Source organism: Oryx dammah, unplaced genomic scaffold (assembly GCF_014754425.2).
Source record: "Oryx dammah isolate SB20612 unplaced genomic scaffold, SCBI_Odam_1.1 HiC_scaffold_29, whole genome shotgun sequence".
NCBI classification, from domain to species: Eukaryota; Metazoa; Chordata; class Mammalia; order Artiodactyla; family Bovidae; genus Oryx; species Oryx dammah.
In genome coordinates, this window is record NW_024070213.1 from 93,785,758 (window position 1) to 93,811,584 (window position 25,827).

Consider the following 25,827-nt stretch of genomic DNA (forward strand, 5'->3'; position numbering starts at 1 on the left):
GGGAAATGTAGTCTCCGCCGGAAGGAGCCCAGGGTGCCCGGGTGGGGGTGCGCGGCGGCATGGGGTGCAGAGCGGGGATTCGTCCAACCTGCTCCCGGGTTTAGTTGCAGCAATTCGCCAGCAACTTTACTAGCACTATCTCCAAAAACAAATTCACTGCTCCCCACTCATATCCTTAAGAAAGTAACAAACACTATTTTTTTAAAAGTTTATAGCAATAATCGGAGCAACTTGAGATCCATCCTCGGATGAGTTAGGTTTCCTACAGAAAGAGACATTTCAGGAGTAGTGGCGTTGGATTTAACGTTTGAAATGGGGAAGTGGGGCAACCCTTCAACCTAAAAGCCCAGCACTATGTTTTGAGAACGGTGCTGATTATTTATTATGAGAGGAAGGCATGTGCAGAATCCTGAACCTTGCCTTGTATCTTAGAGGGAAGAAAAGGCCACACTATAATGTCTTTCCAGACTATGCTGTAGGGGAAGACAGCAGGAGAGACAGATTGGAAGGAACGATCAATGGACTCGTCAAACATTCACTGTGCAGAGCTAAAGAGAGACGGATCAAAGACGATTCCATAGGACACGTCTGGATGGCTGTGAGCCGAGTGGGAACCGCTGACCAACAGGGAGGCTCAGTGGGGCGAAGAAAGGTTCACAAAGCTGAGACCAGAAAAGAAACCAGCCATTGGTCCGTGCACAGAAGGACTGAGTGTAGAAAAAAAGAGAAAAGTACCCAGAACCTAGCCAGGAAATTCCAACATTTTGCCGTCCGGTGGAGGAAGACAGCCAGCAAGGGCCTCTCAGAAGCAGCCAGAGAGAGGCAGTATGAAAACCAAGAAGACACAGTCTGAGAGTGTGTCCGGAAGAGTTTCAATAATGTAGAGTTTAGTGTCGGCAGTTTTAAAACTATTTTCCAACATGCTAACATTTTGATGTATAGTGTTTCACGTTTTGTCTCTTTGTGTATCTGAACTATGATAGTAGCTAACAGTTATTATCGGAGAAGGCAATGGCACCCCACTCCAATACTCTTGCCTGGCAAATCCCATGGAGGGAGGAGCCTGGTGGGCAAATCCCATGGACTGAGGAGCCTGGTGGGCTGCCGAATTCATGGGGTCGCGAAGAGTTGGACACGACTGAAGCGACTCAGCAGCAGCAGCAGCAGCAACAGTTATTATGCACTGGTCATAACAAACACCCTCTCCAACAACACAAGAGAAGACTCTACACATGGACATCACCAGATGGTCAACACTGAAATCAGATTCATTATATTCTTTGCAGCCAGAGATGGAGAAGCTCTATACAGTGAACAAAAACAAGACTGGGAGCTGACTGTGCCTCAGATCATGAACTCCTTATTGCCAAATTCAGACTTAAATTGAAGAAAGTAGGGGAAACCACTAGACCATTCAGGTATGACCTAAATCAAATCCCTTATGATTATACAGTGGAAGTGAGAAATAGATTTAAGGGCCTAGATTTGATAGATAGAGTGCCTGATGAACTATGGACAGAGGTTCATGACATTGTATAGGAGACAGGGACCAAGACCATCCCCATGGAAAAGAAATGCAAAAAAGCAAAATGGCTGTCTGAGGAGGCCTTACAAATAGCTGTGAAAAGAAGAGAAGCGAAAAGCAAAGGAGAAAAGGAAAGATATTCCCATTTGAATGCAGAGTTCCAAAGAATAGCAAGAAGAGATAAGAAAGCCTTCCTCAGCAATCAATGCAAAGAAACAGAGGAAAACAACAGAATGGGAAGGACTAGAGATCTCTTCAAAAAAAAATTAGAGATAGCAAGGGAACATTTCATGCAAAGATGGGCTCGATAAAGGACAGAAATAGTATGGACCTAACAGAAGCAGAAGATGTTAAGAAGAGATGGCAAGAATACACAGAAGAACTATACAAAAAAGATCTTCACGACCAAGATAATCACGATGGTGTGATCACTCAGCTAGAGCCAGACATCCTGGAATGTGTAGTCAAGTGGGCCTTAGAAAGCATCACTACAAACAAAGCTAGTGGAAGTGATGGAATTCCAGTTGAGCTATTTCAAATCCTGAAAGATGATGCTGCGAAAGTGCTGCACTCAATATGCCACAAAATTTGGAAAACTCAGCAGTGGCCACAGGACTGGAAAAGGTCAGTTTTCATTCCAATTCCAGAGAAAGGCAATGCCAAAGAATGCTCAAACTACCACACAGTTGCACTCATCTCACACGCTAGTAAAGTAATGCTCAAAATTCTCCAAGCCAGGCTTCAGCAATACGTGAACCATGAACTTCCTGATGTTCAAACTGGTTTTAGAAAAGGCAGAGGAACCAGAAATCAAATTGCCAACATCCGCTGGATCATGGAAAAAGCAAGAGAGTTCCAGAAAAACATCTATTTCTGCTTTATTGACTATGCCAAAGCCTCTGACTGTGTGAATCACAATAAACTGTGGAATCTTCTGAAAGAGATGGGAATACCAGACCACCTGACCTGCCTCTTGAGAAATCTGTATGCAGGTCAGGAAGCAAGAGTTAGAACTGGACATGAAACTTCAGACTGGTTCCAAATAGGAAAAGGAGTACGTCAAGGCTGTATATTGTCACCCTGCTTATTTAACTTCTATGCAGAGTACATCATGAGAAACGCTGGGGTGGAAGAAGCACAAGCTGGAATGAAGACTGCCGGGAGAAATATCAATCACCTCAGATATGCAGATGACACCACCCTTATGGCAGAAAGTAAAGAGGAACTAAAAAGCCTCTTGATGAAAGTGAAAGTGGAGAGTGAAAGTTTGGTTTAAAGCTCAACATTCAGAAAACAAAGATCATGGCATCTGGTCCCATCGCTTCATGGGAAATAGATGGGGAAACAGTGGAAACAGTGTCAGACTTTATTTTTGGGAGCTCCAGAATCACTGCAGATGGTGACTGCAGCCATGAAATTAAAAGATGCTTACTCCTCGGAAGGAAAGTTATGACCAACCTAGATAGCATGTTGAAAAGCAGAGACATTACTTTGCCAACAAAGGTCCGTCTAGTCAAGGCTATGGTTTTTCCAGTAGTCATGTATGGATGTGAGAGTTGGACTGTGAGGAAAGCTTAGCAGTGAAGAATTGATGCTTTTGAACTGTGGTGTTGGAGAAGACTCTTGAGAGTCCCTTGGACTGCAAGGAGATTCAACCAATCCACTCTGAAGGAGATCAGCCCTGGGATTTCTTTGGAAGGACTGATGCTAAAGCTGAAACTCCAGTACTTTGGCTACCTCATGCGAAGAGTTGACTCATTGGAAAAGACTCTGATGCTGGGAAGGGATTGGGGGCAGGAAGAGAAGGGGATGACAGAGCATGAGATGGCTGGATGGCATCCCTGACTCGATGGACATGAGTCTGAGTGAACTCCGGGAGTTGGTGATGGACAGGGAGGCCTGGCGTGCTGCGATTCATGAGGTCGCAAAGAGTCGGACCCAACTGAGTGACTGAACTGAACTGAACAGTTATTAGACACATTATGTGTACTGTTTTAAAGTCCTGTGGCCAGTGATGGAGCTGAGATATGAAACTGCCAGCCTGATTCTTCTTCAGTCTCCCTCTCTTTCACACAAACCCATTATGTTTAGGATTTCTTGTATATTGTTAATATATTAATACATATATCAATAAACACACATACATGCACAATAGACTATCTTTTCTAATATACCTTTATTCCATTTACCTGTGTATCATGAAAATCTTTCCTACAAACACCTGAAATATTGTCAGTTTCAAACTGCAAGCCTCTTGGAGATCGTCAGGACTTATTTAGATGATCAGAGATTCTCACAGTATAAAGTGTTTTCATTATTAGTTGCTTTTATGCAACTCCTAAATTTTAAATTTATTCTACTGCATTCATTCATTCTACAAGTATTTATTGAGCACTTATTAGATGTACCAAACACCTGAATAACAGTCTGTGTATTTAGCGATTACACATCAAATGGGGACGGCTGATAGTAAATGTATAATTGTGTAAGTAATTTATTATCATCATCTTGAGTGCCTTGGAAAAAATGGTGTGAAACATATAACTATTGGTTATAAGCATAGTGATGTCTGACTAGTCTATTACGATTAGGAAAGTTTCCCCACTGGATATAAATGTAAGCAGAAATGTGAAGGAAGGGTAGAAGTCGTGAAGATGAAGAATACAAGAGAGAACAGCCTTGATTAAGGGCCTTATGGTAGGGAGCAATACGAGATTCTTTCAAGAAACAAAACTAAGCTCAATGTGACTAGAATACAGAGTGCTAAGAAAAGTGATGAAGCTGGTGACAAAGGCAGATCTATTTTATATTTTGGAGAAATATTTCACTCTTGGCAGGTAATACATAAAAAGAACTTTCTGAAAGAACACATATATTTGAAATTAACCAAAAAATAAGACCGTGTTTTTCTGGTACACATTGAGTATTCTCGTTAAGAAATGTTTCCTTGCCTTGTTAAGATAAATTACATACATTTAATAGCATTGATAAATGATCCCACCAGAAACCGTAAGAAATTTACACCAGAAACTGTTATTCCCCAATAGCTCTTTCTCCCTTTCCTCCATATTAATAGAACCCCTAATCTTTGACTGAGTATACATCTACTCTGAATTTAAAAATCTACATTGCCCAGCCTCCCTTTCAAACATAGGTGTGGTCATGTGACTTAAGTGCTGGCCAATGAGATGTATGGACCCAACAGAAGCAGAAGATATTAAGAAGAGGTGGCAAGAATACACAGAAGAACTATACAAAAAAAGATCTTCATGACCCAGACAACCATGATGGCGTGATCACTCACCTACAGCCAGACATCCTGGAGTGTACAGTCAAGTGGGCCTTAGGCAGCATCACTATGTATGAACAAGGCTAGTGGAGGTTATGGGATTCCAGCTGAGCTATTTCAAATCCTAAAAGATGATGCTGTTGAAGTGCTTCACTCAATATGCCAGAAAATTTGGAAAATTGGGCAGTGGCCACAGGACTGGAAAATGTCAGTTTTCACTCCAATCCCAAAGAAAGGCAATGCCTAAGAATGTTCAAATGACCATAGAATTGCGTTCATTTCAAATGCTGGCAAGGAAATGTTCAAAATCCTTCAAGCTAGTCTTCAACAGTTCATGAACTGAGAACTTCCAGATGTACAAGCTGGATTTAGAAAAGGCAGAGAAACCAGAGGTCAAATTGTCAAAATCCATTGCATCATTGAACAGCAAGAGAATTCAAGAAAAACATCTTCTACTTCATTGGCTATGATCTTTGACTGTGGCTCACAACAAACTGGAAAATTCTTCAAGAGATGGGAATACCAGACCACCTTACCTGCCTCCTGAGAAATATGTACACAGGTCAAGAAGCAACAGTTAGAACTGGACATGGAACAACAGACTGGTTCCAAATTGGGAAAGGAGTACATCAAGGCTGTATATGTCACCCTGCTTATTTAATTTATATGCAGAGTACATCATGAGAAATGTCCAGCTGGATGAAGCACAAGCTGGAATCAAGATTGCCGGGAGAAATATCAATAACCTCAGCTATGCAGATGACACCACCCTTATGGCAGAAAGTGAAGAAGAGCTAAAGAGCCTCTTGATGAAAGTGAAAGAGGAGAGTGAAAAAGCTGGCTTAAAGCTCAACATTCAAAAATTTAAGATCAGGGCATCTGCCACTTCATGGCAAATAGATGGGGAAACAATGTAAACAGTGACAGACTTTATTTTCTTGAGCTCCAAAATCACTGTGGATGGTGATTACAGCCATGAAATCAAAAGACAATTGTGCCTTGGAAGAAAAGCTATGACAAACCTACACAGCTTATTGAAAAGCAGAGGCATTACTTTGCCGACAAAGGTCTGTCTAGTCAAAGCTATGGTTTTTCCAGTGGTCATGTATGGATGTGAGAGTTGGACCATAAAGAAGGCTGAGCACCAAAGAACTGATGCTTTCAAACTGTGGTGCTGGAGAAGACTCTTGAGAGTCCCTTGGACTGCAAGGAGATCAAACCAGTCAACCGTAACGGAAATCAGTCCTGAATAATCATTGGAAGGACTGATGCTGAAGCTGAAACTCCAATACTTTGGCTACCTGATGCTAAGAGCTGACTCATTGGGAAAGACCCTGATGCTGGGAAAGATTGAGGGCAGGAGGAGAAGGGGTTGACAGAGGACGAGACAGTTGTATGGCATCAGTGGCTCAATGGACGTGAGTTTAAGGAAGCTCCAGGAGATGGTGAAGGACAGGGAATCCTAACTTGCTGCAGTCTGTGGGGTGGAAAAGAGTCAAGCACAACTGAGCAACTGAACAATAACAATGAGATGTAAGCAAATGTGCCTTTGGGTCTTCCCAAATGCTTTGCAAAGTACCTGATATATTGTAAAGCACTCAATCAGTACTAGCAATAATTTTACCTTGTAGGTGCTTAATAAATACTTGTGTAATAAATTTTTATGAATATCTTACCCAAAGAGATTACCTACTTCTTAGACATTGAAATATAATCCTTCCCTTTTGACTGTCAGGAATAATCCAATGAATGTAACTAAAATTTAAAAAAGGACTTAGTCTAAAATGGAAAATAATGATTTCTAGCTTTAAGTTGGTATAGCACTTAGTCTCAGAAGAAAGCAAATGACATACTTAGCCGGTATCACTCTGAGCATTTTATTTACGGAGGAATTCTTTAAGGAGGTGTGAGTGGAAATCGCATGGAGCAGTAGTAGTATAACCCGGGCTTGGTACTATTGGCTGTTCCTTCCAGATCAGAAGGAATAAACAGGGGGAGCAGTTCCTAGACTCCAGGAGAGAACCCTGTAGCTGGCTACCTGGAGGAGAGTAATCAGCTGTTGAAGGGCACCGCCAGCCTGATGTGACCTTGCCAGGATCAATCCAGGATAATAATTACTCTGACTTCCCTATCCTTTCCCTCTCCAGTCTCCTGCAAGGGCTTGTCATTGGCCCAAACCAAACAGAAACCAGAGGTGAAAGAACCCCCTCTATGCAGTGTCGTCTAATCAGGTTAACTTCCAGGAGAACAGAGTGGATGAGGTGACGAGTGGATTTGGAAGAGCGAAAGGGAAGTTCTTGGCACCATATCAGAGTAAGTGTCCTTGGCATGTTTTTTGGTGCTCTGACTGCAAAGCCAGAGATTGGTAATCCAATTGGATGTTATTTAAATATAAACAGTATGATCCTCCAGTTTTAATGGAAGAAGGAGAAGAAATCTGAATAGCTTTGAGCAGTAATACCTTCACTGAATATGTTGATAAATCAAATAAGTGAAACAACTTGGGTAAGAGACTGGAGGCTCACATCACATTGATAAATTAGGTAATATGTGTAACATGAATTCAGGTAACACTCCATTTGGAGGGTATGGGTGGCAACCATAAGAGGGGGCTCTGCTTCTCCTTCCAGGTCGTGGGGAAGAAGATCCTGGAAGACTGCACTTCCAGACCTCACCCTCACAATCAGCCTAGAAGGCATCTCAAATCGCTTGTGTAGGTTACCCCAAGGTACTTGGGGGTTACTTGTTTCCTTCAGTTTTTAAGTGACTTTTAGCTCCTCAGAGAATTTGGAATGAAGTGTAGAAGTGATGACCTAAATCAGACACACGTATGGACTTCCCTGGCGGTACAGTGGATAGGAGTCTGCCTGCCAATGCAGGGGACAAGGGTTCGATCCCTGGTCTGGGAGGATCCCACATGCCACTGAGCAACTAAACCTGAGCGCCGCAGGTTCTGAGCCTGCATGCCCTAGACCCTGTGTTCCACAAGAGGAGTCATTGCAATGAGAAGCCTGTGCACGGCGACGGAAAGGAGTCCCTGCTCATTGCAGCTAGAGAAAGCCCATGAAACGAAGACCCAGCACAACCAAAAACAAATAATTAAATAAATGAATGAAACCCACCATGTAGTTTTATTTTCCAGTTAGGGTTGAGAACATAATACATTCACAAACATGTATCGTCTGTGTTTATATTGAAGTATTTAGAATATATAAGAGAATCTGGACTATTAAACTTGCTTTGTGGCCTGATAGATTAGCTTTGATTCTAACTTTAAAAAACTTTTTATTACAGAAATTTCAAACACATACAAAATTAGAAATGAGAGTATAACAAACCACCACACACCCCTCATTTGGCTTCAACGATCATCAGCTCATGGGCAATTTTGTTTCATCTATACTCCCACCATGTACCTCTCCCTATGTTATTTTGAAGCAAATCTCAAGTAGCCTATTATTTCATTTAGAAATATCTCAGTCCGTGTGTTTACTAAATCACTTCAGCTGTGTCCCACTCTGTATGTCCCTATAGACTATAGCCCCCAGGCTCCTCTGTCCATGAGATTCTCCAGGCAAGAATACTGGAGGATTGCCATGCCCTCCTCCAGGGGATCTTCCCTCCAGGAGATCTTCCCTACCTCCAGGGATTGAACCTACATCTCTTCTGTCTCCTGCATTGGCAGGTGGGTTCAACATGCAACTTTCCAAATGGTTCATGAACATATTTTCTATTGACTTTGCTTGTTTGAATCAGATCCAAACTAGATCCACACTTTTCAATTGCTTAATATCAGGTTTTAAGTCCCTTTCATTTAAGAGTTCCTTCCCCATTTGTCTTTCTCCTTTTTCCTTGCACTTCTTTGGTAAAGAAACAAGGTGTTTGTCTGGTAGAGATTCCCACAGTCTGGGTTTTGGTGAGTACATCTTGGAGCAAACTTTAACATGTTCCCAAGTCTCCTGTGTTTTCTGTAAATTGTGATTCCAATTTGAACTTGTCATTAGGTGACTGATCTAGGCTTATGAGTCTATGTTGAAAAGTGTGAAATAATTATATTGTTTGGAAGCAGTGTTAGAATACTTAATAGATGACTCACTGTATTTAATTGTTTTTCATTTATAAGAATTACTTAGATATTTGGGAATGTTTACCTATCAGAAAATTGAAGGGCTGGACAAGAAAATTGAATGTGTTAAATTTACAGATGCAACTTCAAATGTTCAAATGTATGTATTTAATTTTATTTTATGGAAAGTTCCCTTAAAAGAGTTTTATTTTAGTGGCTAGTCTAATAAACAGAATAATAAGATTTGTAAATTGAACTTAAGGAAAAACTAGACTTTACTCTCACTTCAGTAAATTGAACGTTAATTAAAAGAACGCTACTTAAACTAATCTATGGATAATCTCCTTGTGCAGGAAAGCTACCTCAAAGACACCAAAAATGCTCTTATTGGTATAAAGATGTTTTTGTCCTCTACTTTCCAAAATTATACTCAAACAACAATGAGAACAGAGGTGAATGGCAAGAGGTGCAAAAATGGCACCTGATTGAGCAGACCGAAGTTAAGCCTGCAGGCTGTACCAAGGCTCAAACAATTGGTGTCACCACCTATTCAGGAAGCGGGGGTGAGGAAAGGGCTGAACGCTGATATTTGAAAGTCAGTATAAGGTGCAGTTAGATCCAAGTCTCCCATACACATCAGCCTACCCTGGTCAGAAATGGGCATCTGAATCTGAGAAGCTCTGGACTCAGGAGCACCATGGGCGGAGGAGGGCACCGGAGAAGCACCCAACAGGGAACTGGTGAGTGGGTCCCCAGGTTCCCGTCCTTGTGCAGCTCCAGAATGTCAGCACCCTTTGTATTTTGAGCCTGGTCTGCAGCCTTCCCTGTGACCATATGAACCACCAGATGTCCTCCCAATAAATTCCTTATCTGTTAGTTGGAGTCAATTTCTAGGCCTGCACCCAGGAACCCTGGGCATGTGGGATCTTAGTGCCCCAACCAGGGACTGAACACATGCCATCTCAGTGGAAGCACAGAGGCTTAACCACTGGACCACCAGGCAAGTCCTCTATCTTGCTCATAAAAACAACAACAGTTCCTAGGCAGGACCTAATACGTTGTAACAGGTAGAGAATGAAGGAAAGCAGGAGGAGGCGATATGTGCTGCTAGACCCATAGCAAGTAAGAATATGCTTGGGTAAAAAGGCAACATGACATCAGTGACAAGGCAACAAGATGTGAAAATGATAGAGAGAACATAGGTATGATGGATCACGGGATTTTCAGAGCAATGATGAGACTGTCCAGACTGTGGGCTGAGGTTGCCTTTGGGAAACCGAGATAGAAAGCAAGCAGGAGGTTAAGAAAATGTCAGTTGGTTTTGTGATTAGAAGGTAACAGGGGTAAGTTTTCTAACTGGTGAATTCAAAATAAAGAACTGGGTCCTCTCAGCTGTGTCTCTTTCCCGCTTCTCTTTCTCTACCTCCCTCCATTTCCCCTCTCTTTTCCTTTCTCCTTCTCTCTTTTTTCTTCCTTTCTTTCTCTTCTTCCTTTCTTTCCCCCAGCCTGTCTTCTGTTCTTATGCCTGCCTATCTCCTCCGTCTTGATTTAAGGGGCCTGCAGCTGCCTGACCATGCTAAACGATTGGGAGGCTATGCCTGCAAGTGGAAAGCAGGTTGGGGAACTATTAATAAGCTCAAAGCACTGCAGACTTAGAGTTGTTTTCTTCCATTAGCTTTACTGGTAATGAAGACAATGTTTTGGTCTCCATCTCTTTCAGTGGGTTATAATTTCAGGAACCTAAATTAGGTTTTATTTATTGGCTTCCTCAAAACCCAGCAATCTGGAATACTGAACACCTGGACCAACTTAAAACCCCAACAATCTGGAATATCTAACACTTGAACCAAGTGAATTAGAACAGATAGGAGGAAAGATATGGGTATTGGGCCAAAAGGAATTAGAAAAACAGGAACAAGAGAAGTATAAATCAAGGTTGGTCTTATAACTGTTTTGCTTTCTGGAGCAGATCAGATAATATTGGACAGTGATGCTCAAGCTCTGGACCTCTCAGTGGTACCCAGGGAGCTTGTTAAAATCACAGGCGCCTGTAACTTGCACTCAAAATCTTGGGGCTCCTGCACCTGTGTGTTTCACTAGCCGCTGAGGTGATTTCCACTCCAAAGTTTGAAAACCTCTGCTTCAGAGTATGCCTGCTGCTGCTGCTGCTAAGTCACTTCAGTCGTGTCCGACTCTGTGTGACCCCATAGACGGCAGCCCACCAGGCTCCACCGTCCCTGGGATTCTCCAGGCAAAAACACTGGAGTAGGTTGCCATTTCCTTCTCCAATGCATGAAAGTGAAAAGTGAAAGTAAATTTGCTCAGTGGTGTCCGACTCTTCTCTGCCCCATGGACTGCAGCCCACCAGGCTCCTCCATCCATGGGATTTTCCAGGCAAGAGTACTGGAGTGGGGTGCCATTGCCCTCTCCAGCTTCAGAGTATATTACAGCCCAAATCATTGTACTGGAAAGCAAAACAAAGTTTTCAAAACACTTCTAATCATGCTGGAAGCAGGCCAGCACTTTCGGCAGAAAGAGAGAGACACAAGTGAGAAGCGTTTGAGAGGTCAGTAGGACTGGAGAGAGATCAGTGATGGGTGGAGGAAGAAAGGTGATGGGAGTGTTCTGACAAGAAACTTGGGCAGGGCACACCAGAGGAGAACATGTGGGGAAAGAGCTTAGACTGGGTAGGCTGAGTAAGCGCTCACAGTCCCCTTGGGCAACTGCTTTCTGGGGAACCTGGAAGAGCGACACCCGGAGGTCCGGGGAAAAGCCTTGCTTTCGGAGTTCCTGTTCCAGTCCGGCTTCTGGCCAACCCTTGAGTCACCATCCTCTGGAATCTCGTTTCCACTGGGAACTGGTCCAAAGAGAGGAATACCCTCCTTCAGAATTAACGAGGGGCTAATGTCTCCAGGGGTGCATGCACTTGAAGCTTCCTGTGGGTAAGAAAGCGTTCAAAAGTGCTTGGTAAAGCATCAAGTGGTGAAAAAAGGCCAGTCTTATTACCCTGATCCTCTTAGGTCTCATCTTTCCAGAGTCTTTCCACCTTGAGACAGTGCTCCTATGACCCTGGATGACCTCACTGGGCTCCTTCTCACAGGCTGGCATTGTGTGGGCTAACACTTTGTAAGTGCTCAGCTATTTATGTTGAAGTCACGAGTATGAAGCAGCAGGGTTTTTTTCTTTTCTTTTCTTTTCTAAAATCAGTGTGCAGCCCTTTCTTCCTCCCCCACCAACTTCCTTCCTGAGTCAGTGTTCATGAACCCTCTTCTCACAGATACTTCTGTCTTGATCGCCCACGAAACAGTTTTCTTATTCATTAAGAAACAAAAAGTATATTGCCAACAAATACTTCTACATGAAGGCTATTGCTCATAATGGAAACAGGACCTCTATTAAAGGTGACCGATTTATCATTTTCCAAACTGATCTACTCTGTCTTTAAAAATAATGAGACAGTTTGTGAAAGACAAAAACAAAACAAAACTCTGTTGTCCTCCAGGAAGTCAACTTGAAAAGTTTAGGGATGAACATCAACATCCTGTGTTTTCTGTAAGCAATCACTTATGGATGAGGAATTTAGGCAGCCGTTCTCAAACAGGTGCTTGTCTTCAGCCTGAACTCATGGATTAATTTCCTTGACCAGTTCTTTTTGGGAGGTCTGATGCAGACCTAGCCCTGAGCTAGGTCCCAGGGATCCAGAGATGCCCAAGATAGAGAAGATCCATGACTCTGAGGAGCTCAGGTATAAATGTCTTAAGATATTACCTGCAGGGTAAATAGTACATATGCTTCTGCTATTATGGCAACCCACTTCAGTATTCTTGCCCAGAAAATTCCATGGACAGAGGAACCTGGTGAGCTACAGTCCATGGGTCACAAAGAGTCAGACATGACTGACTTAGCAGGCATGCAGTGAACATCTGAAATATCTGTGGGAGGGGGTGGGGAAGGAACAGGAAGCACTAAAACAGTATTTTGAGGAGTAAGATTTGCATAGAACAGGAGTCCTCTAAATTCTCCAACACAGCATTCTTGGGCCCTCTTCCCTGTATTATAGTGAGTTCTGAAAGGAGCAGAGCCTGGGGGGCAGAAAAAAATAACCTGGACAAGAAGGAGGTCTGATGAAGAGCCAAAAAAAAGACTAACTAGCGAAGAGTTCTGCCTAGAGCTGTTCAGTTTAGTGAGGCTATTTGGTCGCTCATTCATTCAATACCATGGACCGGCATCTTTTGAATTTTGAGTACATGATATCATTCTTTCTCTTTTTTAAAAATTAGCTTTTTTTTTCTTTTTTCTTTAGTTGTATATCATTCTTTTTATGTATGTATTTATTTTGCTGTATCAGGTCTTAGTCACAGCACAAAGATATTTGTTGCATCATGTGGGATATTTCGCTGCGGCGCACAAGTCTCTCTAGTATGGCTCAGGGGCTCTCACTAGTTGTGGCACATGGGCTTAGCTGCTCCTTGGCATGTAGGATCTTAGTTCTGCAGCCAGGGATGGAACCTGTGTCCCCTGCATTGCAAGGCAGCTTCCCAACCACTGAACCACCTGGGAAGTCCCTGTGATAGCATTCTTGAACAGCATGTGAAGAACTTTGAACACCTTTTAGACTCTTGAAATTAGTGAATTGGATTATTTTATGTTTTGAATAGGTAATGCATTCAAAATCCAAAGGTTCAGTTTAGTTCAGTTCAGTCGCTCAGTCGTGCCCAACTCTTTGTGACCCTGCGGACTGCAGCACGCCAGGCTTCCCTATCCATCACAGAGTAAAAGTCTGTTTTACTACTCTTCTCCAGCTGTTTTGTGGATATCCTTATTTTATTTTTTCTGTATTTTATAGATATGGTAAGATTCTTAACCAGCTTTATAACCTGAGACTAAACACTGCATCTCAGCCCTGTGGCAACCTGTTCTTCTAAAATAGATCCTGTTCTACAGGACTTACATAAATCGGAAGTTTGGATTTTATTTTCCTGATGAGTATAGTGTGAGCTGTTCTCAAAGGGAAAAAACATGGTAAAGACATTTATATATATATATGTGTGTGTGTGTATATATGAGTGCATGCTAAGAAGCTTCAGTCATGTCCAACTCTTTGTGACCCTATGGACTGTAGCCCACCATGCTCCTCTGTCCGTGGGATTCTCCGGGCAAGAATACTGGAGTGGGTTGCCATTTGCCATGCCCTCTCCAGGGAACCTTTCAGACCCAGGGATTGTCTCCTGTGTCTCTTGCATTGCAGGCAGATTCTTTACTGCTGAGCCACTGGGGGGTATATTATATTTTATATATATAATATTTATCTAAGAGAATTTCAGGCCATCAAACTGATCTTGGCCAAACAATCTATACTGTCAAGTTTTAAAAGATCTGGTTTCCTGGGCTACCCTGGTGGTCCAGTGGTTAGGAATCTGGACACGGGTTTGATCCCTGGTTTGAGACCTAAGATCCTACATGCTGCTGGGCAACTAAGTCAGGGCGTCACAAATACTGAGCCTGTTTCTAGAACCTATGTCAAAACAACAAGAGAAGCCATGGCAATGAGAAGCCCAAGCAACACAACTAGAGAAAGGCTGCATGCAGCAGTGAAGACCCAGCATAGCCCAAAATACAAAAGAACTAGTTGCTTAATGTGCTTTACAAAAAAATCTGCTTTCCTATGGAAAACTATACATGGTTCTCATCAAGATTACAAAAATAATAGCCCTATATGTTATGAAGTGTTCTAAGTACTTATATATATATTTGTATATCATTGAACTTTCACAATAAGTACATGAAGTAGACTTTATAGGTGAAGAAAAGATCAGACAAGCAAATTGTTTTCAAATCTAGGTGGGGCTTCAGTGCCCTCACTCTTAACCTCCAGGATTCTCATTATCCATTCTGACACAGAATAGCCAAAAGAAGGCACTGGCAACATTTTTGCTGTATATTCAAAATCTTTCCTTCTCAAATTTTAGGATCTATCAACATTACCCATGATGTTTACCTGCAGAGTTCCAGGCCCCAGCACTGACCTAGAAAATTAGCATCTCTGGAAAAGGGCTCCAGGAATGCTATTTTAACCAGCGTTGTGGATGATTCTAAGGCAGGGGGCTTGTAAACACGTTGTGACAAATATACCTGTGGCAGTTTGTGTTTCTCAAAGTTGGCCACAATCGTATTTTCTATCATATATATACCCTGCTAGTTTCTAGAAGTTGCCACTCTTCTCTCAAGAGAGGGGGGCCATGTCCCCTAGTTTTCAAACTGGGTGGGTTTTTAAGACGAGAAGTCAACCAATGGATTATGGCGGGAGTCATGCTACCTGATTTCCAAGGCTAGGTCAAAAATAAGGTGATTCAGCTTCCACTTCTGCCTGCTAGAACACTCATTCTTGGAACCCAGCCACAAGGCAGTGAGGAAGCCCAGGTTGTTCCAGGGAGAGGACTAACAGCTCGTACCAACTTGCCTGCTATGTGAGCCAACGTGGAAGTGCTTCTGGTTCAGTCAAGCTGCCCAAGCTGACACAGCATGTAGAGAGATGTGCCTTCCCTGCCAAGCCCTGCCCAAATTGCAGATTCAAGAACTAAATAAATGATTATTGTCCTTTTCAGCACTAAAATGAAGCTGATTTTTTAATGCACTAGGTAACTGGACTAGAACCCTTCTAATCCCATATTCACTCTCCCTTTCTTCCTATCAAGGTGGGTTCCTGGACCTCTCTGAAATATTCTGCCAGTATCTCTGTCCAATGTCATTTCCTTTCCCAAACTCTTCTAATGACTGAACTACTCATTTCAGAGTTCTAGCTATTCAAAGTTCTCATTATTGCCTCTGAGGCTTGGTTTCTCATCTAAAAAAACAACCGTAATAAGACAGCCTACTTTATACACTTTATCATTAAATGAGATAGTCCATGCAATCATTTAGCATCACGCTAATGACATTTGCTCTTATTATTCTTACTAGGTTTCTTGCATTCATATTCTCTATTCTTTAATGCACTATTTTTTTTTTTTTCTTATAGCTCAGTGCAATTCACAGGCTTTCTAGGCCTGGCATGCTCCCCTGACCAAGTCAGTTAGATTCTTCTTCATCCTTAAGGATGCCACTTCTCCTTTGAGGAGCCTTCTCTGACTTCTCAAGCAATTAATGCCTCTCTGTGTTCAAATAACAACTTGAAGGAACCTCTACTATGGCCCTTAACGCACTGAATTGTAATTGTTGACTTGTCTCTATTCTCCACTGTCCTCTGCAGTTCTTGGAAGGCAGGGTCAGCCTCTTTGTAACCTCATCCACTAACACAGCACCGGGCACTTTTTAAGTCACCGTCTACTGTCTGTGCTACTGGGCGAGGAAACTCCGTAGCTAAGGGGTCCATGTTTTGGCACATCTGCCTCGGAACAAAACTTCCCACACAACCTTGGGAAAAGTCAATGTCTCTGAGCCTCATTTGTAAAGTGGAGGAAGCACCTTAAGGTTGCTATGATGAGAAAGTAAAATAATACCGCATAAAGTCCATCACAGAGCAAGCAATCAATCATCAGGGTGTTATGAAATGGTTTCCCAACAATCCGATTTTCGGGTACCCTCACTTTAATCCTTTAGCACCCCGGCACTCTAAGGGTAATCCTTCTTTTAGGGATTACTCTCTAATCCTCTCCTAGGTCATTCCTCCAGCGATCCAATCGGCAAGTCAACCGCTAGGGCCAGGCATTCAGAAACCATTCTTCCCCGCCCCAAACTCTCTCCAAATCCTTTTCTTTTAGCTTTCCTAGGACTAAGGGATGTATTGAAAAGGCTCGACTTATACAAAATTTAGGCACCAAAATTCTGGCTAGAGTTTTACTGGAAAACTTTCGAGACCCTACTTGGGAGTTTCGGTGTTTCGCTTCCCTTTGAGGAAAGAGCCCGCGATCAATTTGACCTGTCTTTTGCCCACCGCCGGCCCAGACCGCGCGCAATGCAGTAACTTTCAATGAGCCAACGAACGGATGAATGGGTTACGTCGGCGGCCAGGCCTCTGTTACGTCGCCCAGCGGCGCGGGCGTGGCCGCGGATAAGAGGCCTGCGGGGCGCGGACCACTCAGTGCCACCAGCGCGCGGCAGGCTCGGCCACGAGCGCCGGAGCGCCGCGCCGCCCCGAGCCGCCTCCCCCAAGTCCCTGCCCCGCCGCGGCGCGTCACTTCCGCCACCCCCAGGCCGAGGCTGGGGCGGGGAACGCGGGGGAGGGGGCCAGGTCCGAGGGAAGCCAGCCCGCGCCCGAGCAGGAACTACATTTCCCGAGGGGCCTTGGCGGCGGCGGCGGCGGCGGCGGGCGCGGCAACGTCCCCCGGAAGTGGAGCCTGGGACTTCCACTCGTGCGTGAGGCGAGCGGAGCCGGAGACGAGACTAGAGGCCGAACTCGGGATCTGACAAGATGGCCGGGCTGCCCCGTAGGATTATCAAGGTAACCGCCTGGGCCTCCCGGCTCTGCTCTTGCCCTGTCGGCGTACCGCGCAGCGCGGCCCCTCGCTTTCTCCGGCCCGCGGCCCGCGGTAGGAGCCCGAGGCTGCGCGGAGAGGTTTGGACGCGGCGGCGAGGGAAGTCGGGTGCTGGGGAGGGGGCGCCGGGGAGACTTCCGGCCGCAGTGGGGCACCCGGGTGGCGGCGATCGGGGGCCCCCAGGAGGCTCCCCCTAGAGCGGGGAAGGCCTGGCCCGCTCCTAGGCAGAGGGTGGGGCTGCAGTGTTGCGGGACTCTGGTTTTGGGCGCGGGCCTCCGCGGCCTCTCAGACCACCCCCGAGCAGAGGCCGCGGGCGCGCGGGAATCGCGGTGGGGCCCGGACTCCGGGCAGGGGTTGTGGCCCGACGCGGTCACTCGGCCTCGGAGCCCCGTCTCGGCCGGGGCGGGAGTGCAGGGGTGCGGTAGCCGCAGGTTCAGAATGAATGAACCGGGACGGTGAGGCCGGGCGGGGCCCTGTGCCTCAGGAGGCGGCTCCGGGAGGGCCGCGCGGTCCTGCAGCGCCCGGCACATGCTCGCCCCTTGCTGCTGGGGTCCGGGGACTTGGGGGCTTCGCGCCCCGCCGCGCTCGCTTCCGCGATCTCCTCTGCTTTAAATGCGTTTCCGTTTGTTATCTCAGCGAAGTGATTTTACTCTGCTTGGCAAACTCTTCTAGAGCTGTTTCTGTTTGCAGGAAATTGTTTTAACGCGAGACCGGGCGGGAATTGGGGGAGAGAGATATGGGGGACCTTGTGAAATACTTTGCCTCTGATTTCCTGCACTTTTAAAAAATCGTTTTTTTGGTTTCTTATGAATATATACTTTGACAAGTACGAATGGAACCATAGAAAATTCATCTTGGTTTTGTAAGTTCTATACAGAAACATCAAATACTCAGATGTGAAATGTTCCTTGAAGTCCACGAAGACAAAATCTTGAGAATTTTTGATCATTTTTAATGAAGGAAATTAGCTGAACCTCTGTGTTGCTCACTAGGCGAGTTCAGGTGCCTCAATTGCAAAATCATTTGCTTGCTGTAACCTGGTGAACGTGTATTTAACTTAACTTGCCGTTCAAGTTTGGGGGAAGATGCAAGCTAAGTGAAGTGATAGACCTGTTGAAGGATGATGTGTTGTGTACTGTTCCTGCAGTTGCAGTGAAATACATCTGAGATGGGGTGTCTCTGACCTCAAGGTTCTTCATGTAGAGAAATACGACGTGTTTTGTAAGGTAGAAAGGCTTATTAGAAAGTACAGAAGTAGAACAGATTGTCATTGTGCTCTGGAGTCTGAATGATAGGACCCTTCGTAGCGTTGCATGAAGCAAACCTTCATTTGTTGTGTTAAAAATTTGTCTTCGACTCTGTCCAAGGCAGTTTAACGGCTGTGTGCTTTAGAGGGTACTTACGATGTGGTTTTAGTTGTAATGCAATCGCGTGGCCGCAATGGTCATGTTTATTGAGGCCCCAGTTGAGTATGAGGGATGGAGGATAGGGTTATACACCAAATATCCTTGGATTTTTATTTTCTAGTATTCAGGTTATCGACTAAGTATAAGTACATGGTACACATTGACATTCAAGATAACTCTCAAAAATACATAATGAACTAAAGACTTTACATATATTTTTCCATTTTTGCTAAGGCTGGATATATTCTGCAATAATATGAAAGCCTTGGATGGGAAAAATAAATTCTGTGGGACTTTTATATGAACTTACAGATAGGACTTGAAGTAATAAGTTGAAGTCTTGGTGATAACATCTCTAGTGAAAGTTTCCTTGGTTTGGATTTTATCTTGCAAGAGGTGGTTTTACTTCAGTGCTGTTTATAGCAAAAGGAACTGTTTTCTCTAGTTTCTAGGATGGATTGAAAGATTATACAATTTTTTTTGCCTAGTGTCCATGCTTATATTATGTAGGCTTTTCCATAGTTGGTGAACACGTTTATTTTTTATATCAGAATTAAGAAGTTTGCCTGTTTTCTGTCAACTACAGTACAAGGTTCTGTGTGGAATATAATGGTGGTGGGCAGTGGGGTACTGCTGTCCTGAATGATGGGAACATAGTGTTTCTCATTGGCCAGTGTGATGCTTTCTGCCTCAAAAAGGGCATTATTTACATTTGCAAAAGACTTCAACCACTTGGTACCTGCAGAAATCTTGTGAAGTGAACGATACTGTTTTAGGGCCTAGAAACCCATTCAAAGGACTTTTCCTAGGGCTTTTCAAAGCTGGCAGAGGAGGCAGAACTTGGATCTTGACCCAGTGTGACCTTCCCCTGCCTCTTGTTATTGTGAAATGACATAATGCTTGTGAAAGTACCTTAACAACTGTAACTATACACCTAAAGATGACTTTCTAAATTTCTCTTCACCCAGTCGCTGTTGCAGTCAAATTCCCATTTCTAATCCAGCAGCAAATTCTGTAGGCTCTATTTTTCAAATCTCAGACAGTAAAGAGTCTGTCTGCAATGTGGGAGACCTGGTTTTGATCCCTGGGTTGGGAAGATCCGCTGGAGAAGGAAATGGCAACCCACTCCAGTACTCTTGCCTGGAAAATCCCATGGACGGAGGAGCCTGGTGGGCTACAGTCCACGGGATTGCAAAGAGTTGGACATGACTGAGTGACTAACACATACCCACACCTACCCCTGAATCAGATACGTTTCCCTGTCTGTTTGAAACCACTATTCAGTTCCATCATTTGTTGCCTGGCCTACTGTATTGATCTTTTAAACAGCAGCTAATGTTACTTTTAAAAATATAAATCTACTCATTCTCTCACTTAGAACTCCACAAAGGTTTTTCATTGCATTTAAAATCTTGACTTTGTTTCCTCCTAGCTGTAAGGCTCTCCATGCATCTGGGATCTACCTCCCTCTGAGACCACGTCCCGCATTTCTCTCCTTAGGTCGCCCTGTTGCAGCCATCCTGCTGCTTTGCTGTACCCTGAACAGTAAGAGACTCTGCATGTTCAGTCACAGGGCTTTCCTTCTGTTTATCGCATTGCTTACTTTGCCGTATTACTCAGTTCTCGACTTACATGTCCTGTCCTCAGAGAGGTTTACTGTCCTAAAACACGGTCCTCCCTCCTCCCCCATAATTGCTCTCTATCCCCTGTTTCCCTCTCTTCGGTATAGCATTCATCATTAACTCAAAGTTACATTATTTACTCTCTGTCTCTACTCTCCATGAAACTCCATGAAGGCAGGAGTTTGCTCAGATCCCTCGAACGCATAATCTACAAATATAATGCCTAGACTTTGAAATACTGATTGAATGAATGCTATTCAATCTCTTTGGAAGAAAACTTTAGGAGAGTTATTCTATATAATTTATTGTTACTGCCTAGTAGATTCTATCTGAATTGATGTCTGAGCTGAAAGTTTCTAATTCTACCCATAAGATTCATTAAAAACAAATCAGTCTTTTGTTGACTAGGAAATACATAGAGCACCTTTGAAAAGTTCTGAAGGATATGTAGAGGAAAATTAAGACTCATCTGTTATTCAGCATTCTAGTTCCTCTCCCCAGACAGCCACAACTTTTATTGTATGTTTTTCCTGAAAGACCAGAGAGACTTCGTGAGTCTATGTTGACCTGTTCCCCTGCTCCCCAAATAAATGGGCTTCCCAGGTGGCACTATTGGTAAAGAACCCTCCTGCCAAGAGGAGGTCATGACAACCCACTTCAGTATTCTTGCCTGGAGAATTCCATGGACAGAGGAGCCTGGCAGGCTACGTACAGTAGGATTGCAGAGTCTGACAAAACTGAAGCGACTTAGCACACACACATGAAGTAAATACTATATCTTAATTCCTCCCTTTGCCCCGAAATATATCTTTGAGGTGACTAGTTTTTTTTAAAGGACTGCTTTGTGAAACCTTGTGGTTAGACCCTCATTTTACTAATTGTATATTGATAACTTCTAGATCGTTCCCTGTATTTTGCTATACAAACTGCTGTGATGTAGTCTTACACAGTGATATTTTGCAAATATATGAGTTACACTAAATCTTGGCAGTTATGTGTGTAGCTTGAATTATAGAATTTGCTTTTCTTTCCTCTTTTTTTTCCCCAGCTAAACGTCTTTTATTCTATATAAAAATGACAGAGCAATTAAAGCTTAAAGTCAGATAGGGTGAAAGCTCCCTAAAATAAAAGGTCCTCCTTAATCTATCTGTCATAAAGAACCAGAGTTATTTTGGGAACAGATAAAAGAGATCTTTAGTTGCGGCTTGGTTAAAAACAAATTTATGTGTTTTACATGTTACATTGACAGAATGATAGTCCTTTAATTTTCTTCTCAAAATTAATCATGAAATCAATAAAATATAGCCTAAGCAAACAGTTACTAAGTTACTCAAGGAGTTGACTTATTTGATTAAAACCTAGCAAACCAACCTTCTGAGATTAGAGTTTCATTAGTTTTTCCTACAATTTGTTTTTCTGTTTCATGAGGTTTAGTTTCAAATTCTTAAAAATGTAATCTGATGTTGTACTGAGTCTTGAGTTCTGTTTTTTATTTTTATTTTGAAAAAGTTTTTTTGTCACTAAAAATGATACACATTTTAATATCATTTGATATGTATTTTAGTACATAAGGTAGTCTTTAGTAAGAAAAGTAATTCAGAAAACCAACCCCTTTTTTAAGCCCTGAAAATCTTTGGCTGACGATGTTTTTTTTTTCCCATTCAAGAAAAAAAATGGCATGAAAAACCTACCATGATCTGAAGATGCACTTGTTATAAATTGTAATGAAAACATTTTTAGGAAGCAGATAACCCCATATAGTAAAAATATGAGTAGAAGCTGTGGTTTTTAGCTCTTTTGGTGGTTGTTCCAATTTAAGAATCCTCTGCTTCTTCCTAGTACAGTCAGCTGTATTTTTTGCATATGACTTCTGGGGATTCAGGTTCTTGACAAGATTATTTGTCAACTCCCTCAGTCTCCATGGATTCCAGGTTGGAGTCCCTGAACTACTGTTGGTAGTGATTAAACTTTCAGTCTGTATGGATATTGTTTAATATACTACCTAATGTTTTGATTATGGAATGTAGGCATAATTGAAAGTAGGTTAAAAATAGCAGTCAGTTGAGTTTTTTTAAGTTCCTCTTTGTCATGCACTTTGTTCAGCCCAGATTGATCAACTCTCACACAATAGAAATTGAGTTTTGTCAAATTATTAAGTACTTCCTGTGTAACCGGCCTTCTAAATAATTGTATCAGAAATATTTCTCATTAGCTTTATAGAGGTTCTGAGTTTTTTTCCACACTTGTGATGACTTCCAGCTATATACAGTAGAGAACATTATCCTTCTACTTCTCTGATGAGGAGATTGTAGGCCAAAGAAATTGGATGACTAAGATTCCTGGCTGGCAAGTTAGTATTTTTACTTTTTTCCCTGTGCTGTCTATAGTGATTTGTTTTACCTGTGTGTAAATGAATTTAAGAAGAAAATAACTTCCCTGCCTTGGATTCAAGTAGTATGGATGCTGAACATACATTTGAGTCCTGAGTTATGGATGCGTAGACAGTGTAGGAATAAATAGCAGAACCAAGGAAATGAGGATGGCATTCAACAGGGGCTTTGGACATTACAGTTCCCCGGTTCTGATGTGGCTGCTTAATGTTACATGGTTTTACTTGCTAAAACCAAAATAGATCTGAAAGGCATAGTGTATGTAGCAGTGTTACATTAAGAAATAAGGATTCTTTTTCCCCCACATATTAAAGATTTCTTCTTGGTTTATTTGCAAATGTAATATGGGACATCAGTGTGGATTTGCAAATTAGGATATGAAAAATAGGGGTTCAGTTAACTTCATGTAAAATCTTAGCAGCTTTTAAAGATGCTTCCCAAGTGAAGTTTTTTTGGTTTTGGTCTTTTTACTATTAAGTAGTCATGTTTGATTTGTAGGTTACGAAGGATGTAGGATCGCCGTAGTCTAAGAGAGTGAGATCTGTGGCTCTGGCATTTCTGGTGACAGAAACTATTAAACGTGTGGTTGGAAGACCTGGGGAACTGGGAATCTACGGGAAGAATCCTTCATCATCTAGTTTTTCAAGAGCTGCACCACACCATTCAGGGTGTTGTATGTTTGTTAAAATTCTGGATGTAGCTATTGTAAAATCCCCTGAGGATACTTAGGAATAGGCATTTTTATAATTTGGGGTTGGCCTGTAACTCAGATGTTTCTGAATAATTAGGATTTGGCTGTAATTTGAAGTACATTTAGGTACTGATTTCAGAATCTAATGTTGACATATTTTGCCTTTTTTTTTTTTAAATTGACTGTTTTGTCTTCATATTTTCAAACTCGTTTAGTAGTATTCTTGTCTGGGAAATCCCATGGGCAGAGGAGCCTGGCGGGTTACAGTCCATAGGGTCGCAGAGTCAGGCGTGACTGAAGCGACTTAGCACGGGGTAGCATTAGTTTCCAGTGCTGTCACAACATGCCAGTGTCAGAGGCGTAGTCTGTTTTGGGCAAATCGGTTTCTGTTTTTAAGAGTCTTTTATAATCCAGTGATTGCAGGCTCTGTAGTCTAGAAAAATACTAGAAAGACAGGCAATAAATGTTATCTTTGTGTCTTGAGACTATGGGTGCTTTTTATTTCGTCATAGTTTTCTAAGATTTCTTTGTAGTTTATACTGAGGAAAATGATATTGCTGTAAAGTCAGTGTGTTTTTAGTGACCTTTAAGAGGGTCATTGGGATTACCGTCCCCTTTACCCCCTTAGCCTGTTGAGTCACCGTGTTCAGTTGCTCTCTCGTGTCTGACTCTTTGCAACCCCATGGACTGCAGCACGCCCGGCTTCCCTGTCCTTCACTATCTCCTCGAGTTTGCTCAGACTCCTGTCTGTTGAGTCAATGATGCCATCCACCCATCTCATCCTCTCTTACCCCTTCTGCCCTCAATCTTTCCCAGCATCAGGGTCTTTTCCAAGAAGTTGGCTCTTTGCATTAGGTGGCCAAAGTATTGGAGCTTCAGCTTCAGTCCTAATGAATATTCAGGGTTGATTTCCTTTCAGATTAACTGGTTTGATCTCCTTCCTGCCCAAGGGACTCAAGAGTCTCTCCAGCACCACAGATGGAAAGCATCAATTCTTTTCACTCAGCCTTCTTTATGGTCCCAACTCTCACATTCGTGACTACTGGAAAAATCATAGCTTTGATTATATGGACCTTTGTTTACGTCGGCAAAGTAATGCCTCTACTTTTTAATATGCTGTCTAGGTTTGTCATAGCTTTTCTTCTAAGGAGCAAGCGTCTTTTAATTTCATGGCTGTAGTCACCATCTGCAGTGATTTTGGAGCCCAGGAAAATAAACTCTGTCACTGTTTCCATTTTTTTCCCCATCTGTTTGCCATGAGGTGATGGGACCAGATGCTATAATCTTAGTTTTTTGAATGTTGGGATTTAAGCCAGCTCTTTCACCTTCATCAAGAGGCTCTTTAGTTCCTCTTTGCTTTCTGCCATTAGAGTGGTGTCATCAGCATATCTGAGGTTATTGATATTTCTTCCGGCAATCTGGATTCCAGCTTGAGCTTCATAATGCAAAATTCAGACTTAAAATTGGAGAAAAGTAGGAAAAACCGCTTGGCCATTCAAGTGTGGCCTAAATCAAATCCCTTATACACTGGAAGTGACAAATAGATTCAAGGGATTAGATCTGATAGAGTGCCTGAAGAACTATGGATAGCGGTTCGTAATGTACAGGAGGCCGTGATCAAAACCATCCCCGAGAAAACGAAATGTAAAAAGGCAGAATGGTTGTCTGAGGAGACCTTCCCAATACCTGAGAAAAGAAGAGAAATGAACGGTGAAAGAGAAGAGGAAAGACACACCCATCTGAATGCAGAGTTCCAAAGAACAGCAAGGAGAGGTAAGAGAGCCTTCTTAAGTGAACAGTGCAAAGAAACAGAGGAAAACAATAGAATGGGAAGACTAGAGAGCTCTTCAAGAAAATCAGAGACACCCCTTACCATTGGACGGTGGCGAGAGAGGCCATCGTAGGCTAGAAGGAGCCCAAGGCCAAAGCTCAGTCTTCTGTAACATTGTGATTTGTCTGCCTTTTACCATCCATTCATAAAACATGCTTCAGTTCAATTAAATGGACATTTGTTGACGGCATAGTATGTATTCACTAAACCAGGTAAACAAGACAGGTATCCCTGTCTGGTGAAACAGTTGTGAAACAGGAAATTACTGTGAGGTGTGTTATGAAAGAAGGAAAACCTGGAGTACCATGGTCAGAGGAAAGGCATCTGCTGAGGAATGGTTTTAAACTTGAAGAGGAGGGGGGAGAGAGTGGACACATGGAATAGCAAATATGAATACTGGAAGGGGAGAGAGAGCGAACGAACGCATAATAGGTTCCAGAAATCCAGTGTGGGAGGTGGATAGTGCCTTACCATCGTTTAGCTAGAGGCTTCTGCGGGAGTCCTGTTTAGGACCGTAGTTTGCCTCAAGATGG

General features: G+C 43.0%; 1 protein-coding gene across 1 annotated transcript in view; it reads left to right on the forward strand.

Annotated features, from left to right (window-relative positions):
- Positions 1-17,131: 17,131 nt before the first annotated feature.
- UBE2N (ubiquitin conjugating enzyme E2 N) overlaps positions 17,132-25,827 on the forward strand; it is a 39,199-nt gene continuing 30,503 nt past the window's right edge. The window contains exon 1 of the mRNA XM_040234415.1: positions 17,132-17,320. Within this exon, the coding sequence (XP_040090349.1) occupies positions 17,291-17,320 (30 nt within the window). The 5' untranslated portion in view covers positions 17,132-17,290. The remainder of the gene's footprint in view (positions 17,321-25,827) is intronic.